The sequence below is a fragment of the Brachyistius frenatus genome, unplaced genomic scaffold (genome assembly GCF_029030835.1).
Source record: "Brachyistius frenatus isolate BFR_SWC_R1_liver_20210118 unplaced genomic scaffold, ASM2903083v1 Contig_52, whole genome shotgun sequence".
NCBI classification, from domain to species: domain Eukaryota; kingdom Metazoa; phylum Chordata; class Actinopteri; family Embiotocidae; genus Brachyistius; species Brachyistius frenatus.
Window position 1 is genome coordinate 403,050 of NW_027210651.1, and position 22,190 is coordinate 425,239.

The 22,190-nt window shown below is 44.0% G+C and overlaps 2 protein-coding genes across 5 annotated transcripts in view; one reads left to right on the forward strand and one right to left on the reverse strand.

Annotated features, from left to right (window-relative positions):
* Positions 1-9,862, forward strand: part of atp11b (ATPase phospholipid transporting 11B) — a 47,835-nt gene extending 37,973 nt beyond the window's left edge. For 3 of the 4 annotated variants that reach the window (XM_069704702.1, XM_069704703.1, XM_069704704.1), the window contains 2 exons: positions 2,054-2,217; positions 7,238-9,862. In XM_069704702.1, the coding sequence (XP_069560803.1) occupies positions 2,054-2,217; positions 7,238-7,319 (246 nt within the window). In that variant the 3' untranslated portion in view covers positions 7,320-9,862. The remainder of the gene's footprint in view (positions 1-2,053; positions 2,218-7,237) is intronic. The other variant, XR_011311155.1, reaches the window with a different exon arrangement.
* Positions 9,863-13,887: 4,025 nt separating this feature from the next.
* On the reverse strand, positions 13,888-22,093 carry mccc1 (methylcrotonyl-CoA carboxylase subunit). Its single transcript, XM_069704699.1, is given in 19 exon segments — positions 13,888-14,033; positions 14,148-14,219; positions 14,943-15,050; positions 15,844-15,981; positions 16,731-16,780; positions 17,922-18,008; positions 18,092-18,308; positions 18,442-18,551; positions 18,736-18,919; positions 19,027-19,154; positions 19,232-19,313; positions 19,488-19,599; positions 19,696-19,817; positions 19,930-20,077; positions 20,281-20,483; positions 20,485-20,595; positions 20,687-20,826; positions 21,160-21,203; positions 21,930-22,093. Coding segments are annotated over 19 exon segments (2,256 nt in total). The 5' UTR covers positions 21,986-22,093; the 3' UTR covers positions 13,888-13,889.
* Between the last annotated feature and the right edge of the window lie 97 nt (positions 22,094-22,190).

The window sequence follows — 22,190 nt, forward strand, 5'->3', positions numbered from 1 at the left end:
AACCTCGACTTCACTTTCAATGGCACTCAAACAGTCTTGAGAATTATACGTTGCTCCACCTCGGAGTAAATTTTAATCAAGACGAAACGGCTCAACGATAAGTTAAACTTGAAGAACCAGATGGTTCACTGAAGCAATTCTGGGGTTAATCTGTAATTTCGCTGTCCTGTTGTTGTGTAGAAAAGGAGGGTGAGCCATGCAAACCAGATTTGTAACCTCACACCGCTCTGTCTCCTCTCCGTCACACACCGGCTCTCGGGCGCTGACTCAGACCGGCAGAGCCACCTGATCCCTCAGGTTTCTAGGCAGCAGCAGCAGCTTCATTCAGTTTTATCCACCAATGCATCACTGGCTCATGGAGGGATCTGATTAGTCACAAGATCTATTTTTAGCCTCGTTATTGTACTGGGAGGTTTCTGTGTACTGCGACTCGGCTTCTTCATTCACACAATATTTAGCTGTTTTTACTTCTACAGTATGAAAGGAAGCTGATCTGATAAAATGATGTGAAATGTTTTGATTTCAACTTTTATTTTGTATTCAATGTAAACCCAAGATACAAAGTCAAGACGGTATGTGCAAAGATTTCATTATAATGCGTATATATAACTATAATAAAATGCCATTATAAGGGCAAAGGAGTAAACTAAAAGGAGCTGGTCTCATATTACTGCCTGAGAGTCTGATCAGCTGGCCTTGGTTCATGGTTAGTTCATGCTGAAGGGTGCAGATCGGACGCTGAGTGATCCATCACGGATATGACAGCCCGGCAGAAAAGACCTGAGCTGAGCTATCGAGGCCTTGCAACAGAGAGACGGCTCGCCTCGCCTTGAAGGATCACTCTTGAAATCACGTATACTGCCACGGGTTCCGGTGTCGGAGGAGGAAAAAAAAACACCTCTGCTCTGAGGATCCCAGGAGGAAAATAAAAACCGGCTTACTTTACTTGTAAATGTTACACAGTCTCTTGCCTAAAGTCTCCTGCTAGTATCTGAAACTGAGGCTTCACAATCCTAAAGTTTTAGGAGATGATTAATTGTGATATCAATAATTGAGATGAATGATTTATTTGTCTTTCTGTTCATTTCATGCCACTATTAAAGTAGAAACCCTAATCATAGATCAGTGATACACCTTATACAGAAGAAGAGACATTTATTGGCATACAAATTGCATTTCTGTTTGACTTTTAGACTTTGTCATATCAGCTCTTTTACATTTTTGACAATTTGACAAATGACAATTTAAAGATTTAAAAAAAAATATATATATATACAAAAAGTGCTGACAATAGGAGGTTCCAGTAACTAAAGTAAACCATGTACTATGGTGGCAATGACTCTCCACTTGTGTGCCATTAAATTATAGCAGAAGAAGGAGGTGCACAGAGATGACGTCATTGAATAAGTGCCAGTCAAACCTCAAACGGGGGAAAAGATGTGGACCAAGTGATGGAAATATTACATTTCTGTTAGTTTCATCCAGCTGTACTTTATAAAATGATTGCGGTCTGCTCAAATAATTGCAATTTAGTGAAACCTGGAATGAAACCACTGTAGAAAATGGTGCCACAAGACGCAATCTGAGTAGTAGTTTAGTCTGTGAATAACTCTTCAGTCTAATGTGGTTTCCAAACAAAGACACATCGATCTGCTTCAGTCACCCTGAAATCTACCGCAGATCCTTTCTGATTCAGCACTTTGAGCTTTTTTGGTCCGTTTCCTCAACATTTGCTTCCAGGTTCGATGAGTTATTTGTTTTTATTTGCAACATTTCAGTCCCCTGTCCCCCCATCCCCTCCCCCCCCTCCCACAGTGTAGCATGTTTTTCCTGTACATCATTGTTGCCGTGACAGCATGCGATATGTCATCCTCCAGTTGCCCTTATCATCTTGTGAGAAGTGATAGTCGGCCAGTTGTCGTGTTGATTTTAATTTCTGCTCTTCTCTTTTTCTCCTTCTCTTTCCTCCTGTCCTCGTTCTTACTTCTCGTAACCTCTCCACGCCGCTCTCCCTCATTTATCTTCTCCTGCTCTCCTTCTGCACTTCCTCCAGTCTCTATCAGCCTCCCAGACGCAGGCCCTCAGCTGTGTGGAGTCCCTGTGCTGCTACCAACATGGGCAGAGTGGCTGTTCCCGCCTGGCCCGCCTCCTGGAGCACATGACCGGACAGTGCAAGGCCAGCGCCAACGGTTGTCAAGCGTCCAGCTGCAGCAACAGGTGGGGGGGGCGGCGGCGACAGGAAGCAATGATTATGAATCCCGATGAACCCTCACCATCTCTTGGTGTCAAAAATCTGGGCTGCAGTCCCGACTCCTTTCGCCCGTAAGGTGACGATAACTCCGCTGTAAGTCCTTCTCGTTCCGCCTGGTCGTCGTCGTCGTCGTGGAGGGGTGGGAGGGGTGGAGCCGGGTGTTCACACGGTCATAGAGGCGGGTGTTTTTTTATTTGGTTTTTTTTTTTAGGGGTGGAAGCTTAGCGGGACTTTGGGACGGCAGCCCGGAGGAGGAGTAAGAGGCCGAAGATGTGTGGATGAAGCCATCGTGGACTTTGAGAGTTTGTAATTACCATCAGAGTCCGACCGGAGGGGAGCGCTTCACCTCGTATACCGTCGGAAAGCATCCGCACGCCTTCTCGCCAAAACCTTTAGAGATTGCGATGGCCGTGCGGCATGCGGATGTTTGGCAGTGCAGCCCGGGAGAATTTGGGTCGCGGTATTTTTGTAGTAATGCCTGCGATCAACAGGCAACGAACCGGTCTCACTACGACACGACAGGGTGTCTCGTCTGTCTGTCTGTGTCCTAATCATATGCCACTGTTGTTCTGTCTGTCCTGTCTTTGTCTCCTCTGTTTCTCTTTTCTGTAATTTACAATCAAAGGCTGGTGTCCAAATGGTCTGATTGGACAGTTTTTTTTTTTTTTTTTTAAGGGAAGTTGTCTCATCTGTAATGCACTTTAACGGACGACGCCACCGCTGTTATTATATTGGCTTGTTAGCTTTAGGTTCCTGTATCGTCCGGTAGATCCTCTTGTTCGTTGGAGGGCTGCTCCTCTAGAGACGAAACATTTCCGGTGTTAAAACTCCGGGCGAAGAGCTGCAGAAGCTCCTCTGAAGTCGGACTTTGCGGCGACGTTGCATTTTGGTGGCGCCGAAATCAACCGCCTTCAGTAATACTGAAACATGATGTCATTTTACTGCACAGAGTGATGCGGACTGGACTTTTCTCCGACGCTGCGGGTCCACTTTGTTGACATTTTATCATCCTTTACGACAGAGAGCTTTTAGACTCCGGAGTTCCCAGTTTGCTGGTCTGCAGTTTCGTTCTTTTTTTTTTTTACCTGAATCCCAGTGACTCCGTGAGGTCATTGATTTTAATTGACCTGATCGGCACTTTCTGCTGAGCAATCAATACTCCTCAACACGGCTTGGGTATCGATCCGATCAGTAATGAAGATCTAGCATTCTTGTTCTCCGTGTCGTGTGAGTCTTTTGCAGTGGACTTTGCACGGCTTCGGGTGGTGTGTGTGTGTGTGTGTGTGTGCACGCATGTTTGTTTGTTTATTCGTTCATGACTCGTGTGTGTGTGTGTGTTTGTAAAGGTGATGACTGCATGCAGGGCGACATAAGGGGCGCCACCGTTCCTCCTCGCCCTCCCTTCAGCCCCTCTGGACAGTTACCTGCAGACTCTCTGTGGTCGAGCGCGTCATGATGACATCTCTGCAGCGCATTAATTAACGTATCCGGCATCAAATAGTAATGTCAAACTTTCAGCCAGTGGAGATCATAAATCAGGTCCCGTGCTTTAATATTTATACTCCTCATTATTGCTCTGATGTTCTGCGGGTGGGATATTCACCATGAAATAATCTATTACAGCTGCTGCCAGGCTCATTTCACTAAAACTAACTAGACTCTTTTGCTTGAGGTGGAAATTGCCACTAAATGCTTGATTCACTTAAGATGAATTTCTTCCCGTGGGAATGATTGATTTGTTTTCTGACCTTGGCACGAAGCAGCCAATTGGATTCTTCCAAGTGAGCAAACTGCAGCCAATTTGTGCTCCCGGAAGGATGAAACACAAACAATGAACATGCATAAAACGCTTCGCTTGGATGTGCTTTAGACTGTAAATACAAACAACAGTCAACTAATAGAATCTGGGGTGAAAGGTTTATTTTTGTCCTCGCCGCATCCCTTCATCCGTCCTTCCTCTTCCTCTTCTTCACCCCTTTGAGGAAATAATGCAGGAACCTACGAAGAACGATTGAACGAGAAGTGAGGCTCCGCCCACGTTTGGCCTTAATGCTAGGATACTGCCATAGGGGAAAGGGACTATATCCACGCATCCCTGTATTCTATGCTTAATGACGCCGAGGTACATATAGCAAGCATATTTACAACTTGTATAACACACAAAGTATTTATCTGATATTTATTGGAAGCCCAGCCGCAGTCGGCTGCTCGACTTTTGACCTGTTGTTGCTTGGATCTTGAATCTCGGGGCGACAAAGCAGGAGTAGACACGGATGTCAGGAGTCAAAGATGACGTCCCCCCCCCCCATAACAAACGAGAGAGAGATGCCCGCGTGTCGCTGTCGCATCCAGGCAGCCGAGTCGCCGTCCAAACGCCAAAACAATTCGACCGAGACCTTTTGATATGTGGAAGAAGGGAATGCAGATTGGCCTTCACCCAAAGTTTACTCAAAGACCAGGACCAGTTTGAGACGCTGATGAACAGACGTGCATCTTATGGCCAGATATTTATTTGTTTTCCTTTTTAAACATTTCAGGCCACTTGTCAGCTGTGGTGCAACAAAATGTAAACAATCTTAAGTGATTCTTTAATCTACTTTAGAAATCTTAATGAAAAGTAAAAATTAAAAAAAAACGGACGGCGATTCAGCTGCCGTGTTGCTCCTCTTCCTCCTCGAGCAAGGGGACCACACCCTCAACCAGAGAGGCTGCTGGGAAGTGTAGTCTCTGAGAGTCTTTTGTTTTGTTTTGTTTTTTTCTGCTACTTCCTGTATCTACTAATCTTTTTCTACTGAATCCGGAAGCCTTATATGTGCTTCTGTGAAGAGGCCAACGTCGAGAGTGTGCTCGTTTTATAACCAGGGGTGTTCCAGCCGGGTGGAGTTTTAAATTCCACCCGTCGACCAGAGGGGCTACAAAACGAGAACGCCCAGACTCTGTCTCGTTGCATGGGGGCTGCTGTTGCCTTTGGTATTTTGTATACAATATAAACCTGTATGTATTTGTGCCTCCCCCCTCCCTCCCCCCCCCCCCCCCTCCTGCACTTGTCTTTTTTTTTTTTTTCCCAGTCCTCTCTGTGTCTTCGTCCTTCTGTGTCTGAAATCTGCATAATTGTTGTCCGACCGTCTTGATTAATTATTCATGTGCTGTGAACGTCCTCCGCGATCTCCCATCTCGTCACAAATCTGCACGTTCTGTTCTTTTCTCGGGTTCGTGTTCCCGCCGGCTCGTCCCGAAAGCGTTCCTGGGCGCCCACGCCCTCGAAAGACGGTTATTTTTATTCACGTTCACCACGGCACCCCGGTAGACAGCCGAGCTAGCCGTGTTTAGCACGTGAGCGTGCCTCCAGTCTAAAGCGCGGGTTTGAGTCATGAGCCTATTTAAAGTATCTCCGGTTCCTCCGTTCACCAGGTCTTAAAACGGTTGTCTTCATCGCACAGAGCGGCGTCGAGTTAAAGGTCAGGAGAATTATTCAGAGGAGCCGCCGACATTAAAAACAAACCAAAAAAAGAAATGTATGTTGGTATTTGTGAAAGTGGACAGAGAGGTGCAGAAATGACTTCATCAACAAGTCTGAAGTTGAACTCTCGTCCTCTTGACACTCGTGTAAACGGGCTTCCAGGCTTCTCGTGGAGATCAGGCGGAGCGGCCGGAATAAAGCTTTCTGTTTGGATGTTTGAACCGAGTCTCTGAGCAGTCGACTCCCCGCCCGGCGCTCTGAGGTAGACGCTCCGGTCGTCGGCTCTGACACGAGTCGCGCAGCGGAGGTCGGTCTGCTGCGACCTCTAATCAGCGGGAAGCCGCGACCTTCATAAAAGATTCATGTTTCTTTTTCTTTCCAGTCGGTACAAAACGCTGACGGATGAGATTAGCTGTTCGAGATCCGTCTTCGTCAGACGGGAGATCCAGTTTGCGGAGCGAATAACAGTAAAGGACTGTTCCTGTGTCAGATCTCCTAAATACAAATATATATCATTTGATGCTGCGATCATACATGTTGAGTGTTTTGGAACATCGGGCAGCATGATAACCTATTTTTCTAGTAAAGATGCAAAGACGTTTAAAAAAAAAAGCCTGCTAACGATGTAGGTTTTACCAGCAGGAAGTTGAACACTGGTGGTTTTTCTTCTGGATGGATAAATGAGGCAAGAATGTTGCTGATGCTTGTTAATCATGATATTAATTTTTCTCTGTTGATTTATATCCATGAGTTGAGTAGCTCAAGTCTCACCTCTACAGATTCGGGGAAGAACGCAAGTTTCAAATATTTAAATCCCTTTTTTAGAGACATTAAATAAATCTTTTTGGTCTTACTGAGTGGCCCTAAAGAATAATGTTCCCCTATATATATTATTTCCATTTCTAACTTTAAGAAATGTCATTACCTGTCCTATTTGAAGAAAAAAAAACACCCAAAAAAAAAAACATTGGATTTTATGTGGGTGTTTATATTTTGTTATTTTAGACAGGAATCTAATTCAGTTCCCGGTAGCTTCACTTATGAACTCATAAAACCCCTGAAGACATATTAGTATTAATATTAATATCAATATCATAAAATGATTAAGCTGTTAGCTAATCCTGACTGATTAAAACAACCTCTGTTGCTCCAGTCGGTACCTACGATCCCACAAATGTTGCTCTGATTGGTGGTGCAATTAAATAGGCGACGTCGCCGGTTCTTCCGGTAAGCCCCGCCCCTTTAACCATGGAAACAAACGAAAGGCAAAATGGAAATCTGTCATGTAAAAATAACCAAAGCGTTCTGACGATGACGGGATTAGTTGGGAGTTAATGAGGAGAGACTTCTGATACTCAACACTAACACCATCACACTCATCACTAACCCTTCACCCCTCTGTCCCCCAGCTGCACACACACACACACACACACACACACACACACACACACACACACACACACACACACACACACACACACACTGCGTCAGCCTCCTAACCCTCAGTCACTGCTGCCTGTTTTCAGGTCTTGGAGCGACACGGAGAACTTCTACTCCAACGATCGCAGCATCCTGACGCTGTCGCCCATCGAGGCCTCCCACTGCTGACTCCCCGGGGCCGCCGGCTGTAACACACACACACACACACACACACACACACCTGGGGGAGAGGAGTCATAACCCCCGCCTCCCCCCTCATCCTCCCTCCCGCCCTCCTCCTCTGCCACCATTTTATAAACCCTGCTTCAGTTTGAACTCTCTGCTGGAAGCAACACGGAGCTGAAAGACTCGGCTGCTTTTAGGGAACCGGTTCTTTCTAAAAGCGGAGAAAGAAGATCCGTGGAGGGAGACGTGCCGCGAGTCGGCCTGAAGCGCTGCAGTACTTCATGTTGAAGGATCCAGGCAGCGTCTGATCGGACCCCTGCCGCCCGCGGGGTGTCCTGTACCGGAATCTGAACACACATTTTCATTTTCAGATCAGTTGCCAAACATATATATTTTTTTTTTCTCACAACTGGCATCAAAAGGACCTTTTTAACAAGAGGGGAGGTTCCCGACCGTCGGCGCTTCCCGTTGGTTACCTCGGAGACGCTTCGGACAAAACGAGGATCGCTCGCGCGGCGTCGTTCAGACACGCCGCTTCCATAAAGCGCTTCGTAAACTCTCCGAGCTCGACCGAAAGGGAAAGCGCTCAGACCCCGTAGCACACGGAGCTTCATCTTCTTCTGCGGTACCAAAGACCAAAACAAATAATTCAGAGATTCAAAGGAAAGAAAAGAAAGAAAAAAAAAAAAACAAGTGTTTATTTTTGTGCCTGATTGTACAGAAGCTTATATTGTTCAGAAGACTTGTTCTCGGTCGCGCTGCTTTCTCGTCTCGTCTGAAAGAGGCCGGATGTTTTCTAAAGCCATACGTTGTTGTGTTTTTCTTGAAGAGGTTGTGTTGTTGTTAGATTACTGAAGGTACCAGCTGGTTCGAGTCGGTCGTTACTTGTTCCCCCTTTTTCTCAGTCAGCCCGGTGACCGAAAGCATCTCAGCATTAAAGACGAGGAGGAGGAGGAGGAATGTTTTACGGCAAAAGAGGTTGAAAAATTGACTGTTTTTTTGTTTTTTTGGGGGGGGGGTCATCATCTCCGTGTCCTAGAAATATTCCCGGAGCGTCCGATCAGGTGACGGGACGGTTCTGATGGTGAGATGCTTTTTCCGAATCGTGGCTGATGTGCGTCGAAACCCAGACAGCAGAATGTCTCCATGTTCAGAAAGATGATGTGTGTGTATATATATATATATATATATATATATATATACACACATATATACACACACACACACACACATATATATATATACATATATATATATATATAGTAAAAAGCAGAGCGTTTGCACAAATCCAAACTCATCATCACGTCACCATTGAAATCATCCGTCATGGTTTTGCTGTTCCATCGTGTGTGTTTCTGCACCAGCTGTTGAAGTGTGTGTTTGTGTGTGGACATTTTTTGTTTTGTTTTGTTGTTGTTGTTGTTGTTTCTCTTGTGTGGCAGCCATGTTGGTTGAAGGAAGTACGGTACTTCATGTAGCTCAAGCGGCCTGAATGCTGCCGGCAGGTCAAAGGTCACGTCTCTCTTTTGATGCTTATTGTTCCCAAAGAAAGGAGAGGAAGAAGAAAAAAGGTGAAATGAGGAATATTTTGACGGTTTGTATTTTGAGGAGAATCCGGTTACTGACGGAAACCGCTCAAGACAACCGTTTTAAACTTGCCGACCGGCCGACACCGAGCAGCTGGAAGTTCACGTTGTTCCTCGGCAGCTCGGATTCGGAGTCGGCCGTGTTCTCGTCGGTCGATTCATTGAATATTCTTGATGTTTATGTTCCACACGCTGCGCCTTCTTTTTCTTTTCAGGCAATTTAAGAGTCTATTTATTATTGCGGTTCTTTTTTCTTTTTTTTTCCCCCCCTGTGTTTGTGTTTCTTACATATCGATGTACTTGTAAACAAGATGTTTGTGTTATCAGATGTTTGAAGGATCCAACAGATCATCGCGCCGCGGCTCCTTCACCCAGGTCAACGGGAAATGACCTTTTTTTTTTTTTAAACGTCATATCTGCTATTAAAATATCTACCTTGATACAACGCTCATCTGTCCCTGGAGTCGGGAGAATACAAGTTAATGCGGCTTTAAAGATGCATTTCGTCGATTTTACACTTAAAGTTGAAACATCTTTGTCCCTTCGGTCACGCTGGTTTGGAGTTTTATTGACGTGTAACCGGGCCAGAAGTTGCATGATGGGAATTGCTGTTTCTGAACTTCATTTAGGTGCAGACTAAATCCTGGCGCGTCCGTTTGATATCTTTTTAAAAAAGGAGCAGTTGATGCAGCTCGAACTGAAATATCCAGAACTTGATGATTAAACCGTTATACGAGGACCAACATTTCCCGTAATGCAACTCGGCAGCATCTTTTTATCAGAGCTTCCAAGTCTTTCCAACTCAACACGCTGAGTTTGTCACGAGCTTTTTGTTAAAGGGAAAAGTTCACAGTTTTCCACATGTTGTCTTAAACCATACCGACGTGTGAACTGGAGAGTTATTAATAACAGTAATATTTCCTTCTGTCTCTTCAGTGCATATTCATTGTCGGCGACAAAAATGAGACGAATCAAGTTGGTATCTTCGTCTTTTTAATACGAAATTCCCCTCTTTGATTTTTCCTTCAACAGCTTTCATATTTTTTTGCACAGAACAAGAAGTTGTTGTTTTTTTTTATCTTGTGATGAAGCACGAATCAGAGCAAGAAAAAAGTTTCACTGCACATATCAACACGTGTTTTTTTTTTGTTTTTTTTAAAAACGGACTTGAACATTTAAGAAGCTGTTGTTTCTTTAAATGTGTGAAATGTGGCGCTGCTTTGCACACAGCGCACGTAATGGTGAGCAGGGTGTTGTGGTTGATATCACAATTATTTACCAACATTTATACATATCGTTCTCAAATTAAACTCAATGGTTTGTATTTAACATAAATATTACTGTAAAACAATTGCGTCCAGCTCGGCCAGAAAAAAAAAAAAAAGTCACCGCCTGACGAGAGAGTCGAACCTTCACCAAAACTGGACAACTGCTGTCGGTTTGGGAGGTTTTTTGGGAACCAGTGCTGCCACACCGTTTGAGTTTCTACCTGATATTTGAGAGCAGATGGCAGAGGAGGGATCACGGGGTCCTTCTTGGCCAAAGGCAAATAAAACCGAGCTGTCAGTGCGGCTCTGATGCCCCCTTGTGGTCAATGTGGAGACCCATCGTGTTCAAAACCGAATATCATATTTAAAATGTCCCTGTTAAAAGACACTAAACAAGTGTGATAAATAGTAGTTATATGATTTGGGAAAAGTTCAAAGTAAAAGCTGGTAATGATGATTAAAAATATTCACATAGACAAGCATTTCTAATCCAAGTCTACTAAATACTAAATATTATGTCAATAGTGATTTTTGAACACTTATTTAGACCCACAACCAAAAACATCTGTAGTAGTAAAAAAAAAAAAAAAAAAAAGGGTGAGACTTTATGGGGAAAATGACATTTAAAAAAATGTCATTAATATTAAAATAAATAATTTAGTTAAAGATTTTTGGGGTTACATGTTTATAAGTTGAACACTTTGCGTCTCCATACTCAAAATTCATATCAAAAACCAAAAGAAGCATCCAGTTGATGTTTTAATTCAAACCAAACAGTAAAATGATCTTTTCACGGCCAATTAGTAGTTACATGATTTAAAAAAAAAAAAAAAAAAGCTAATAATATAAACAAAGATACAGAATATTCACATAAACAACATTTTAGCATTATTTTGGTTCCAATATAGCTTTTTTCAAAGTCTACTAAACAAAAGGCAATTAATCAAATCGCTCTGTTAATTAATTGGATTTAAATTCAATCATTTGACTAAAGTGGCATCAAAACTAAATATAACATAATTTAGTGGAAATAAAAGTGACACTTTAGGGATAAAAATTTAATTTAATTTTTTTTTTTTTTAATTAAAGTAATTTAGTTTTGGATTTTTTTTTTTTTTTTAGTTACGGGTTCATAAATTGAACACAAACCGGACAATTGGACTAAATGTAAATGCCACAAGCAATTCACTCTTAAGGGATCATTTCACGGCCAATTAGCAGTTACATGGAGATAAAATGTTAATAATGATTACAAATATTCACATAAACAACATTTTAGGTTTACTTTGGTTCCAAAACGTTCTTTTCAAAGCCTAAATAAAAGTGAATTAATTAAATCGCTCTGTTTTTTTTTGTCGACGGATTTATTTTGACGTTCAAACAGCCGTGAAAAGACAAATTGCGAAAGCCAGATTCAGTAAAACGCTGCCGGAGCGACGTCGTCTGCGCTCGGTTCCTGTACGAGGGGTTGCGGCAGAAAAGTTGGGACTCGAGGCCTCGGGGGTATTTCTAGAAGCAGGAGATTACGCGGCCTCATAATTCAGAACGGTGATTGAATATTTAATAACGCCTCGACCCCTCATGATCTTCATCGTCCATCAAAGTTTACCCGGACGTCTCCTGCTTTCAGAAATACGGTCCGTGTGTTAACGGGAAGATCACGCGTGCGTGTCATCCTGTACACGAAGCATGAAGCGGTAAACCCGACCCCTCGTCTGCGATATTCAGCTTGAATGATTCAGTTCAAAGATTTGTGGATTTCGTCGCTCTGCATTGTACAAAAGGTCAAAAGTAAATCTGCAGGAGATTCAGGAGAAAACTTCAAAACCACTGATGACATCAGCGCAGAGATGCTCTTTAAACGGCGGTTTGCAGACGGGAATCGAATCAAGGTTTCCTTGATCAAATCGGCTAAATAGAAGGAGTCCGGATGAAAATGTCAAGCGATCAGTTGGGCGCCCGGTGATCACCCGGTGAGACGGCCGGCTGCGGGTCGAGTCATTTCTCCTCCCTCCTCCGCAGACGGTTCACGAACCGCCTTTATCACTCTTCTGTTGTCTGAAGCTGTCTCGTCCGTCCGTCCTCTTCCCGTCTATAAATCTGTCTTAGAGCTGGAGATGCTGTTCTATATTATGAAATAAATACATTTTTAAGAAACACGTCTTTGCAGCTCGTTCTTTCAAATGCAACCACGAGGTGAAGACGTCGGAGCGACCAGAAAACAAACGACACCGCTCGTTCACGACTGGGAGACGACTCGTAACGAATCAAAGCGGCGTCGGGGACACCGCGAGACATCACTGAACCTTCGGCTTCCTGTAGTCAGCCTGAGAGTTTGAAAAGAAGTATGACTTTCGTTGAGGGTTTGGCAGGCAAGATGGTGGTGCAGTGGTCAGCGTTGTCGTCTGCAGTCTGAAGGTAGCAGGTTCAATTCCCGCTGAGACTCGCCCTGGAAACATCTTGGATGAAAAGCCACGTCGAGGGCAAGAATCGAACCTGCAACCTTTCTGACCAGGAGGCAACACCACCAACCACTGCACCACCATGCTGTCTTCCAAAATATGCTTATAGGTTATATATATATTTCAAAGCGCATCAAGGACGACAAGGGGCTGTTTCTACTTTAAAAAAAAAAAAAAAGAAGTTTATTCATGTTTCTTTCTTTTAAATCATCTTTCATATATCGACAAACAATCCAGGAAATAAAACAGGTGACAGTTTTAGTCTACAAGGCCTCAGAGAACACCGGTTAGTAAGAAGAACGTCAACGCCGACTGACGGTGGATTCACACACAAGAAACCATCAGACTACTAAAAGCTCTCCGTGACCGACAGTTCAGCTTTCTTCCGTCATTTTAAACCCAGGAATAAATCTGGGCGTAATAATGACGCAAATGTGACTTAACTGGGTATCTGAGCAAATAAATGACTGCGGAGTGTTTGGTTCAAACTGCTGCTCCTCAGTGGGACGACACACGAGGTCAAACCAGATTCCTGCTTCTTATTGTGACGAGGAAACAATCCTGGCGTAAATAAGGGAGTTTGGAGTCAGTTGTTGGAACAAATACAAAATACATTCCCATCCCAAGAAAACCTTCATATCCAGTTTTCGTGATTTGAGAAAGGCCACTGAGCCCCCGTGACACAGCCGTGTCTTTCAAATATTCATTCTCATCAACTTGCGTTTCATTTTAAAGTCACGTGACTCTCAGTCATCAGGAACTATTCCTGGTCCGCAGACGCTAGTAATTACATTTTTCACCGTCCATCCGACCGTCTTCTGCCCCAAGTGGTTTTCTACGCCGACCCCGTTTTTTTTTTTAAAGAAGTCCACACATGAAGAGGGACGATCCAGGATTTACCAGCTCTTTTACCGACAGAAACAAACAGAGGAGACGCTTTCAAAACGCAGAAGAAAACAAAAACAAACAAAAAACATATACAAGTTCTGAAATGAACATAAAAGGCCAAAAACTCTGCTGTGGAAAAGGAAGCGGTGCGCGAGAGACATTTAGGAAAACACTTCTTCAGCCCGGTGACATTTAACATCGCCGTCATCTGCTTTTGACCTTTGACCCCAGCCCACTTTTGTCTCGTGCATTTCAGACCGACTCCAACTGGTTGAGCAGACGACTCGCAGTTCAGGAAATATTGATTAAGTGCAAGAAGCCACAACGTGACTCACTTCCCCCTCCACTGGGTTTGATCGTTTCCTCCTCCTACTCCTCCTTCGCCACCACCTCCTCCTCCTCCTCCTCCGCCTCCTCCTCCAGTTCCACCAGAGCGGCGTGCCGATTAGCCTGAGAGCCCTCGGCGAAGAAAACCTTCTTGATGAGGCCGGACTTGGGCGCCCGGATGGTGTGCTGCGGAGACGAGAACGAGGGATAAATCGGCGTCTTTAAAAACGCAGCGGGGGAGGACGTGAACCCGTCGGTGAAAAGAAAGGAAAGAAAAGAGAAGCAGCAGGAGTCGCTCACCTCCATCTTCATGGCGATCATCACCATCAGCGGGTCTCCAGCGGCCACTCGGTCGCCGGCCTTCACGAGCACCTGAACACAAAACGGCTCCTTTATCTGATTTTTGTTCGGCCGGAGGAGACTCGGGAGTAAATATTAGCAAAATAACGAGACATTCAAATAAAGCAGACGTAACTCGTGTCTTCATTACTTCTCGCTTCGATTGCTGTAATTCTCTTTTTACATTTATGCCTCGGTCATCTTCGGTCTCATCACACAGGAAGTAAACAATAACGCACTTTTTTTTTTTTTTTTTACAGAGTTACAAACCTGGAGAATAAAACAACAGCTGTGCTACGTGGCATGTTATCCCCCCCCTCCATCAACTCAGTTTACATAATTTCCACAAATACATTTCATGTAACCGTTACACATCAGGAGACCTCCGTTCATACAGTGAACAATCATCTGTCCAAAAGTCCGTCAGCTGTCCTTTAATTTCCCTGAAAGACCGAAGTTTTAAGCCGTTTTCTAAACTGCAGATTCAACTTTATGACGTCAGAGCGGCTGAAACTCATTTTAAAAACATTATAATAACTTGTGGTTAGTTTTTTTTTTTTTGTGTGTGTGTGTTTGCAAAGTGTATTGGGACCATGTTTTATGGTGATTTTACACTTAAAATAAAAGTTGAATTGAATTGAAAGTAGTTTAATATATAAACTTTAAAAAAAAAAAAAAGAGACGTGCTGCTACTGCAGGCTGAAGAAAAATAAACGCGCTGCTTGGTCACGACAGAAACTTCACGTCCACACTCACCTTCTCAATGGTTCCAGTCATGGGGGCCACAGCGCCGCCCTGAGCGGCCGACCCGCTCACGCCAGCCAGATACTTCGGCACCGGAACCGACACCTGCGAGCTGCCCTCCTGCAGGAGAGACGTAAAACACGTCGGAGTGAAGTGACAGCCGACAGCCGGCGAAGGCGTGGAGAGGTTTTCATTCCCCCCCCCCCGATGGAAGAGCGGAAATAAAGACCGTTCGTGCAGCGACCGGTGAAGAGGTTGTTGTTTTTTTTTTAAATGACTGCAGAAAGTGAGGATTTAAAGCTTTTACATAATCTGTAATGAAGCGGTTATGAACTACCATTCTTCCAATTATGATTAAAAACCTGGTTATTCTCGAAGGCATTTCCAAATTAGGTCTGAAATTAATCTCCGGTGAACTTGTGTTGTGCATAAATGTGCTTTTTAAAATGAACTGAATTAACAAGCGATTTATTATGAGTTTAAGACTTCATTTAAAAATGTGTTGAAGTCATTTTTCAAGCCGAAAGTACAAAATATTCTCTGGTTTCACATTTTGAAATGTGTATTTGATGTTTTATTTTATCTCCTGTGATGCCAAATTAAATCTCTTTGTGGACTGTTGGTTGCAAACCTTAAATTTGTTTTTTTTTGTAAAGTGATTGTTTATTTCTTCATTTTAATAACTTGAATTAAAAAAAAAATTACCAAATTTACAGAACTAGAGAAAATAAATCACAAATTTCTGTTTATTGTTACCTAAAATAAGCATAAATCTGAGAACAACATGACAGAAGTTCTGCCTCTCTAAATTTAAGGAATACATCGATTCCTAATCTGTCTAAACGGTAAACAAAACAACAACTTCGCAGTGAGCAGCGCGTTTCTGTCGTCGGCAGCAGAGGGGGAAACGTACCGCGGAGAAGAGGTTCACCGTGTTGTCCACTATCACCAGTTTGGGACGAGACTTCAGCCCGTTAACGGAACAGTGCAGGAACGAAGCGCCGTCTTCCACCTCCAGCTCCCCCGTCACGTGGAACACCTCCTCACCGACCTGAAGGAAGAAAGTCGATGTTTTTATTATGTGTGGAGGAGCGACGCGTGTTCAGCTTCTCCTCCAGACAGGATCGACTCCCTCATCTCGTCTCCGGAAAATAAATAAATAAATGTAAAAGTTACGTCGTTAGATCTAAAATGCTGAACTTGTACATGTAAATGAACATTTGTTACATACGAGCCTGAACTAACAAAATAAATCTCCCACTGCCAGATAAATCTCTATTTCACGGTATAAAGTTCTTGTGTCTGGTGAGACATTCCCACACTGACTGGCTGGATGAATGTACATTTTCCAGACTTCTAAACTACCCGTTCAGCTCGAGGCCAACTCGCTTTGGGATAAAATGAACAAATTAAAAGTGTCTCGTCCAGACTTTCCACAGGTTATCGAACGGAAACTCTGATGGTCAGCGACTCATGTCGTGGAGGTTGTGACGCCTCGTATTTCTTTAATCCACCGTTTTACAGTTTCAGTGGCGTCAACGATATTTTTGTAGTAACGCTCACTGGCAGAAGGGGGAGACAAAGTTCTGCAAAGCGGGTTTAAGGTGTTATAAATATTTTGGGACAACCATCGACATCTCTTGAACTAATTATATTTAAAAAGTTGGGAGGTCTACTTGTATTGTACAACAAAATACAAAACCTAGTGGATTTCAAATCAAGATCTGCTTCTTTCAAATAAATTAAAATGAATTAAAAAAAATTGCAGTACCAAAAAAGACATTTCTATTTCCAGCTCACCTGCATAGTGTAGCTTCCATCTTTGTTGTACATGACGACCAAGTTGACTTCTAGAGACACAGATAAGAGGAAACATATATATTAATTTTTTTTTAAAAGGTTCAGGATTTGTAGAAGTTAAACACAGTGGGAGAAAAAAGAATAAGCCTCAAGTTCAAGATGACTTATTTTTAGTCTCATTTTTAATAGAAACACTGAATAATGAAGAGGATTACATTAATAAAGTGTCACAGGCCAGACCAACCTTTTACTTAATTATTCAAACAGTCATTAAATAAATCAGAGCCACGGTTACGAGTCTACCCCGACTGTACTCGTGATAATTAAAACGAACACATGATATCATTTCTGCAGCTTATTTAAAGCAAGATTTACCTCCTCCCTCTCGGTTCACCTCGTTCTGCACCTTTAAAGCCATTTAACCCTCATGCTGCAAATATAAACACCAAATTGATCCACTAACGTGTGTATTTATCTGTGAAGGTTTTTCTTATTATGCTGCTGTTAATGTAGAATAATGCAACTGTTCAGAGTTAGTCACTGATGCCAATTTAAAATGTTTACTGAAGCAAAGAAGAGTTTTTCTGGGTTACTGGTTTTACTAACAGCTAGAAAGGAATAGAGGGAATTTGAACTCAAATTCAAAATATCACTTCAATCAGTGCTGAAACGATAACGGACAACAATTTGGATAATTTATTAACAGTTCAAGTCATTTTTTGTTGAGATCTGTCATAAATGTGAGGATTAGCTGCTTTTAAGATTTTTTTTTTTTTTTTTTTTTAATTGAATACTTTCAATTTCAATAACATTTTCATGGTCCATTTCATACAATTTCACTGGACATTTTTTTTAATATCTTACATCCTACAAAATGAGTGAATTGATAACCTTAAATCATCCAAAATGTTATTATTGATAATAAACCCGTAATAAAAGTTGTCTGATTTTGCAGACTGAAAAGAATTGTGATCCTCTTAGTCAGGAGCTGTAAAGATGACCGTCTTTTATTTATTAGAAATAAAAAAAAAAATACATTTAACTACTGAAAAGAAAAAATGCTTCTCAGCTCTGATGAGACTTTTGATCGGGTTTCTGGCTTGTCCCTTCTTCTCCTTTGAGTCTCTACCGTGTCCCTCCCTCACTGAACACTAGGGGGCAGTAACGCGTCACAACACATCCGTGACTTACTTTTGTCTCCCAGCTGCAGCGTCATGTTCCTGTTAAACTGGATGTTGCTTCTCCAGCCGTTGCTGGAGCCAAAAGGAGAGAAAGGATCTGGAAGACACGCGCACGTTTTGTCAGCTTAAATGTGGGTTTGAAATCGTCCCTCCCTGGCGTGGACAACGTCCTCCTCTCACCGGCGGAGGTGTGCGTGAACTGCCGCGTGTGCTGCCTCTCCTGCAGCACCAGGCCGAGGGCCGCCCGGCACAGTGTCGCCCCGCAGGGAGCTTTCGGAGCGGGGAAGAGGTCGGCGTAGTGCCGCGGGATGAAGCTGGTCGTCACGTTTCCCGCCTCGAACGCCGGGTGGCCGGAAAGACTCAGCAAGAAGTCTATGTTGGTGTTCAGTCCCACGATCTGAGGACGGAGAGGAGGCGAAAGACAGGCAGAGCACAGAAACGTGAACTACAGGCGCTTCTGCAGGTTTTTTTTTTTTTTTTTTTTTTGAATAATTAAAACAAAAAGCATCATTTGAAGGCGCGTTTCTTACGTTGTACTGTCGTAAGCAGTAGCGTAGTTTCTTCAAGGCGGCCGAGCGGTCCTTCCCCCACACCACGAGCTTGGCGATCATCGGGTCATAATGAGCCGACACCTCGTCCCCTGGAACCAAACCGTCATTAGACTCCCGGGATTTTTACATTTTATTTGATCCATCTATTTGTTACAGTTTCTGAGTGCTTTTTCAAAGTAAAAAAAAAAAAAAAAAAAAAGGGCCTTATTCCTTTTAAAAACATCAAGTGTTGCTGCAGAAAGAAAGTGAAACTGCTCCCGGTTCATTCCTCACCTTCCCGGACTCCCGTCTCGATGCGCGTGTGTCGGTCTGCTGGCGGGGTTGAGAGATGCAGCAGAGGCCCCGCCCCCGGGAGGAAGTCGTTGTTTGGGTCCTCGGCGTAGATGCGAGCCTCGAAAGAGTGTCCCCTTAAGATGATGTCATCCTGGAGGAGAGGCAGGCGCTCCCCGGCCGCCACCTGGAGGAGCACGATCACAAAGCACGATCAGTTTCTGTCAAAGAAACTTGGGGGGGGGGATTCAAATCAAATAAAAACCAAGTCCTTATTGCACCGTGGTCTCTCACCCTGAGCTGCCACTCCACCAGGTCGGTTCCGGTGATCATTTCGGAGACGGGATGCTCCACCTGCAGCCTGGTGTTCATCTCCATGAAGTAGAAGTTGTGCTGGGCGTCCATGATGAACTCCACTGTGCCTGCACGGGAAGTCCAACAACAGGATGTCACTTCGCGGCGTGTTCTCCGTGCGAGTCGCCGCGTGTTCGAGTCTCACCTGCGCCGACGTAGTTCACAGCTTTGGCTGCTTTGACCGCCGCCTCGCCGAGCTTCCTCCGAACCGCCGGGCTTATCCCGGGCTGAAAAGGTGCCCGAGGCGATGAGAAAAAAAACAGCGGAGAGATTCAACGGCGGACGCAAACATGTTCAAGTGCTCCAGTTTCACGCTGCGGACAATATTCACAGCAACTTAAAAAAAGTGTTTTCTCGGTCGGTGTTAATTCAACAATTCTCCCCCGAGCCGGCTCGCTCACCGCCGGCGCTTCCTCGATGATCTTCTGATGTCTCCTCTGGACGCTGCAGTCCCTCTCGAACAGATAGACGGCGTTGCCGTGCACGTCTCCAAACACCTGAACCTCCACGTGTCTGCGGGAGCAATTTAAAACGGCTTTTTTTTTTAGGAAACAGAAACGAGTGAAACGGCGCGGGCGGAGGAGCCGCCCGGTTAACGGCGAGCTTCACCTGGGGTCCTCCACGAACTTCTCAATCAGCATCACGTCGTCGTTGAAGGACTTCTTGGCTTCTCGTCTCGCCGACTCCAACTGCTCCAGGAAGTCGGAGTCCGACCGCGCCATGCGCATCCCCTTAAAAAAAAAAATAAAAAAAAATTAAAAAAAAAAACCACACACGGAAGCTACTTTAAGTTCGCTGCAGCCGCTCTGTTGAAGTCATTTCAGCTTTTCCTCGTCCCCCCACCTTCCCTCCTCCTCCACGGACCGCCTTGATCATCACGGGGTATCCGATCCGGGCAGCCTCTGCTTGCAGCCGCTCATTTGATTGGTCCTCACCATGGTAACCGCCAATGATGGGCACCCCGGCGGCTGCCATGATGTGTTTGGATGTGCTGCGAAAAGGAAACAAAACGACGGAAGTGACGTCTCAGCGACGTGACGTACGAGATCAATTCCACTAATTTACGCCGCCGCAAAGACACAAAGTCAGAAAAGCGCAAACAACAACAACAACAACAACAAAAAACTTTACTGTTTAAGTAGTAATGAGATGACAAGTGGAGATATTATCGATACGTATGTTTGCGCGTTTCACCTCTTGATGCCCATGTCTCGGATGGCAGAGGAAGGAGGCCCGATGAAGATGATCCCGTCCCGTTTACACGCCTCCGCGAACTCGGTGTTTTCAGACAGAAACCCGTAGCCGGGATGGACCGCCTGCACGCAGGAAATCAAGAAAATCAGGACAAAAAAAAAAAAAATCAAATACATACAACCGAGAAAAGGGATTATTCTTGTAAGCCGGGTGACTCGCGTGTGATCCAGAGTTCTTGGCCGCTTCCAGCACTTTCTCCATGGAGAGGTAACTCTGCTGGGAGGGCGCGGGGCCGATGCGGTACGCTTCGTCCGCCTGGGAAAACAAAACCCAAGAAACGGGAGCAAAGGCGGGTTAAACGAGCGCTCGGCCTCCCCCGCGTTCGTTGAAACGAACGGCGTCTCACCATGGCGACGTGCATGGAGCGTCTGTCCGCGTCACTGTACACCGCCACCGAGCGCACGCCCATCTTCTTGGCCGTCCGCATCACGCGGCAGGCGATCTCGCCTCGGTTGGCGATCAGCACCTTTTCTATCCGTCCCACCTCTGAAGAAGACGCAGGAGAGTCGTTGGCAACGTTTTCTAAGAATTAAAAATCTACAGCAGTTCAAAAGCAGGAAAACTTCTTTTTGTTTTTTTTTAAATGTGCGCCCGCCAGCTGATATTTAAAAAGCCCAATTCATTCATTCATGAACGTTTCTGATCATCGGTTAATCGTGATCTACGTGGTAAATATTCCACGGTGGGGGGGGGGGGAGCGGGCAAAACCAAAACAAACGACATCCTTAATATCTCCACGCTTTTCAGAAGTATCATCCGCAGCTTGAGTCCAAAACGGACAAACGTCTCGGGAGACGCCGGTCACGACGGCTCGCTCACCTCCGGAGACGAGCCTCACGCCTCTTCTGCTCCATGACAGCTTCCTGAGGAGACGAAGAGGAAGAGGAAGAAGAAGAAGAAGAAGTCACTGCTTAATTAAAAATTAGAGGAACTCTTTACGATTATGCAACTTTATACTTCTACATTTATCTGACCGGTTCGGTTCTTTCTTACAGCTTTTAATAACTTTCCTGTCCAGTAAAAATCATGTTATTTTCTAATTTGATGACGTCAAATTGGCTTTTTTTTTTTTCCTTGAAGGAGAAATAGTTCATTTATGGTTTGAAAAAAAATAAAATAATACTTTTTAAGGTAAATTGAAATTAAACCATTTAAAAAAAAAAACACTTGGGGAGTCACTGAAAAAAAAAATGCATCGTTTGTTTCCACGTGTCAGAAACAATCCAAACATATGATGAAGATTAAACTAACACAACCTTAAATAACTAAAGCAGCAAAAATGAACATTAATGCACCTGTATTTATTTTTTTAATCATAAAAAAAAACAACCTTCCTATGATCATTTTATGATTTGATCATTTCTTCTGAGCGCTATTAGAAACTTTACTTATAAAAGATAAAAACCTGTCCGTTTATTTAACCTTCATCTGATCTTATTTCATCTTCCATCACTTCGCACTGAGCTCGCACGCAAAACTCGATAGCTCGATGCTAACGCCGAAACTCAAAAGCTGGGTTTAAAGTATCGGAAGTGGAGGGAGACGCCCCGGTTTCAGTTTCAGACATTAAACGCGTTGGTCGTACTCACTGTGTGAAAATCCTCAGACCTTGCAGAGTCGGGAAACTCAGAATAACCGCGGTCATGGCTATCGGCTTGCGAGGCCTGGCTAACGAGCGACCAGCTGATGAGGTGGGAAGGGAAGAGGAAAAAAAAAGCGGAGCGGTAATTGAATTACCAAGTTTATATATATTTATATATAATTTAGTTCATTTGTCGACGGCTGGAAAACATTCAACCGAATCCAACAAACGATAATTGGGAAATTCCACTTGTTTCAGTCGGGCCATA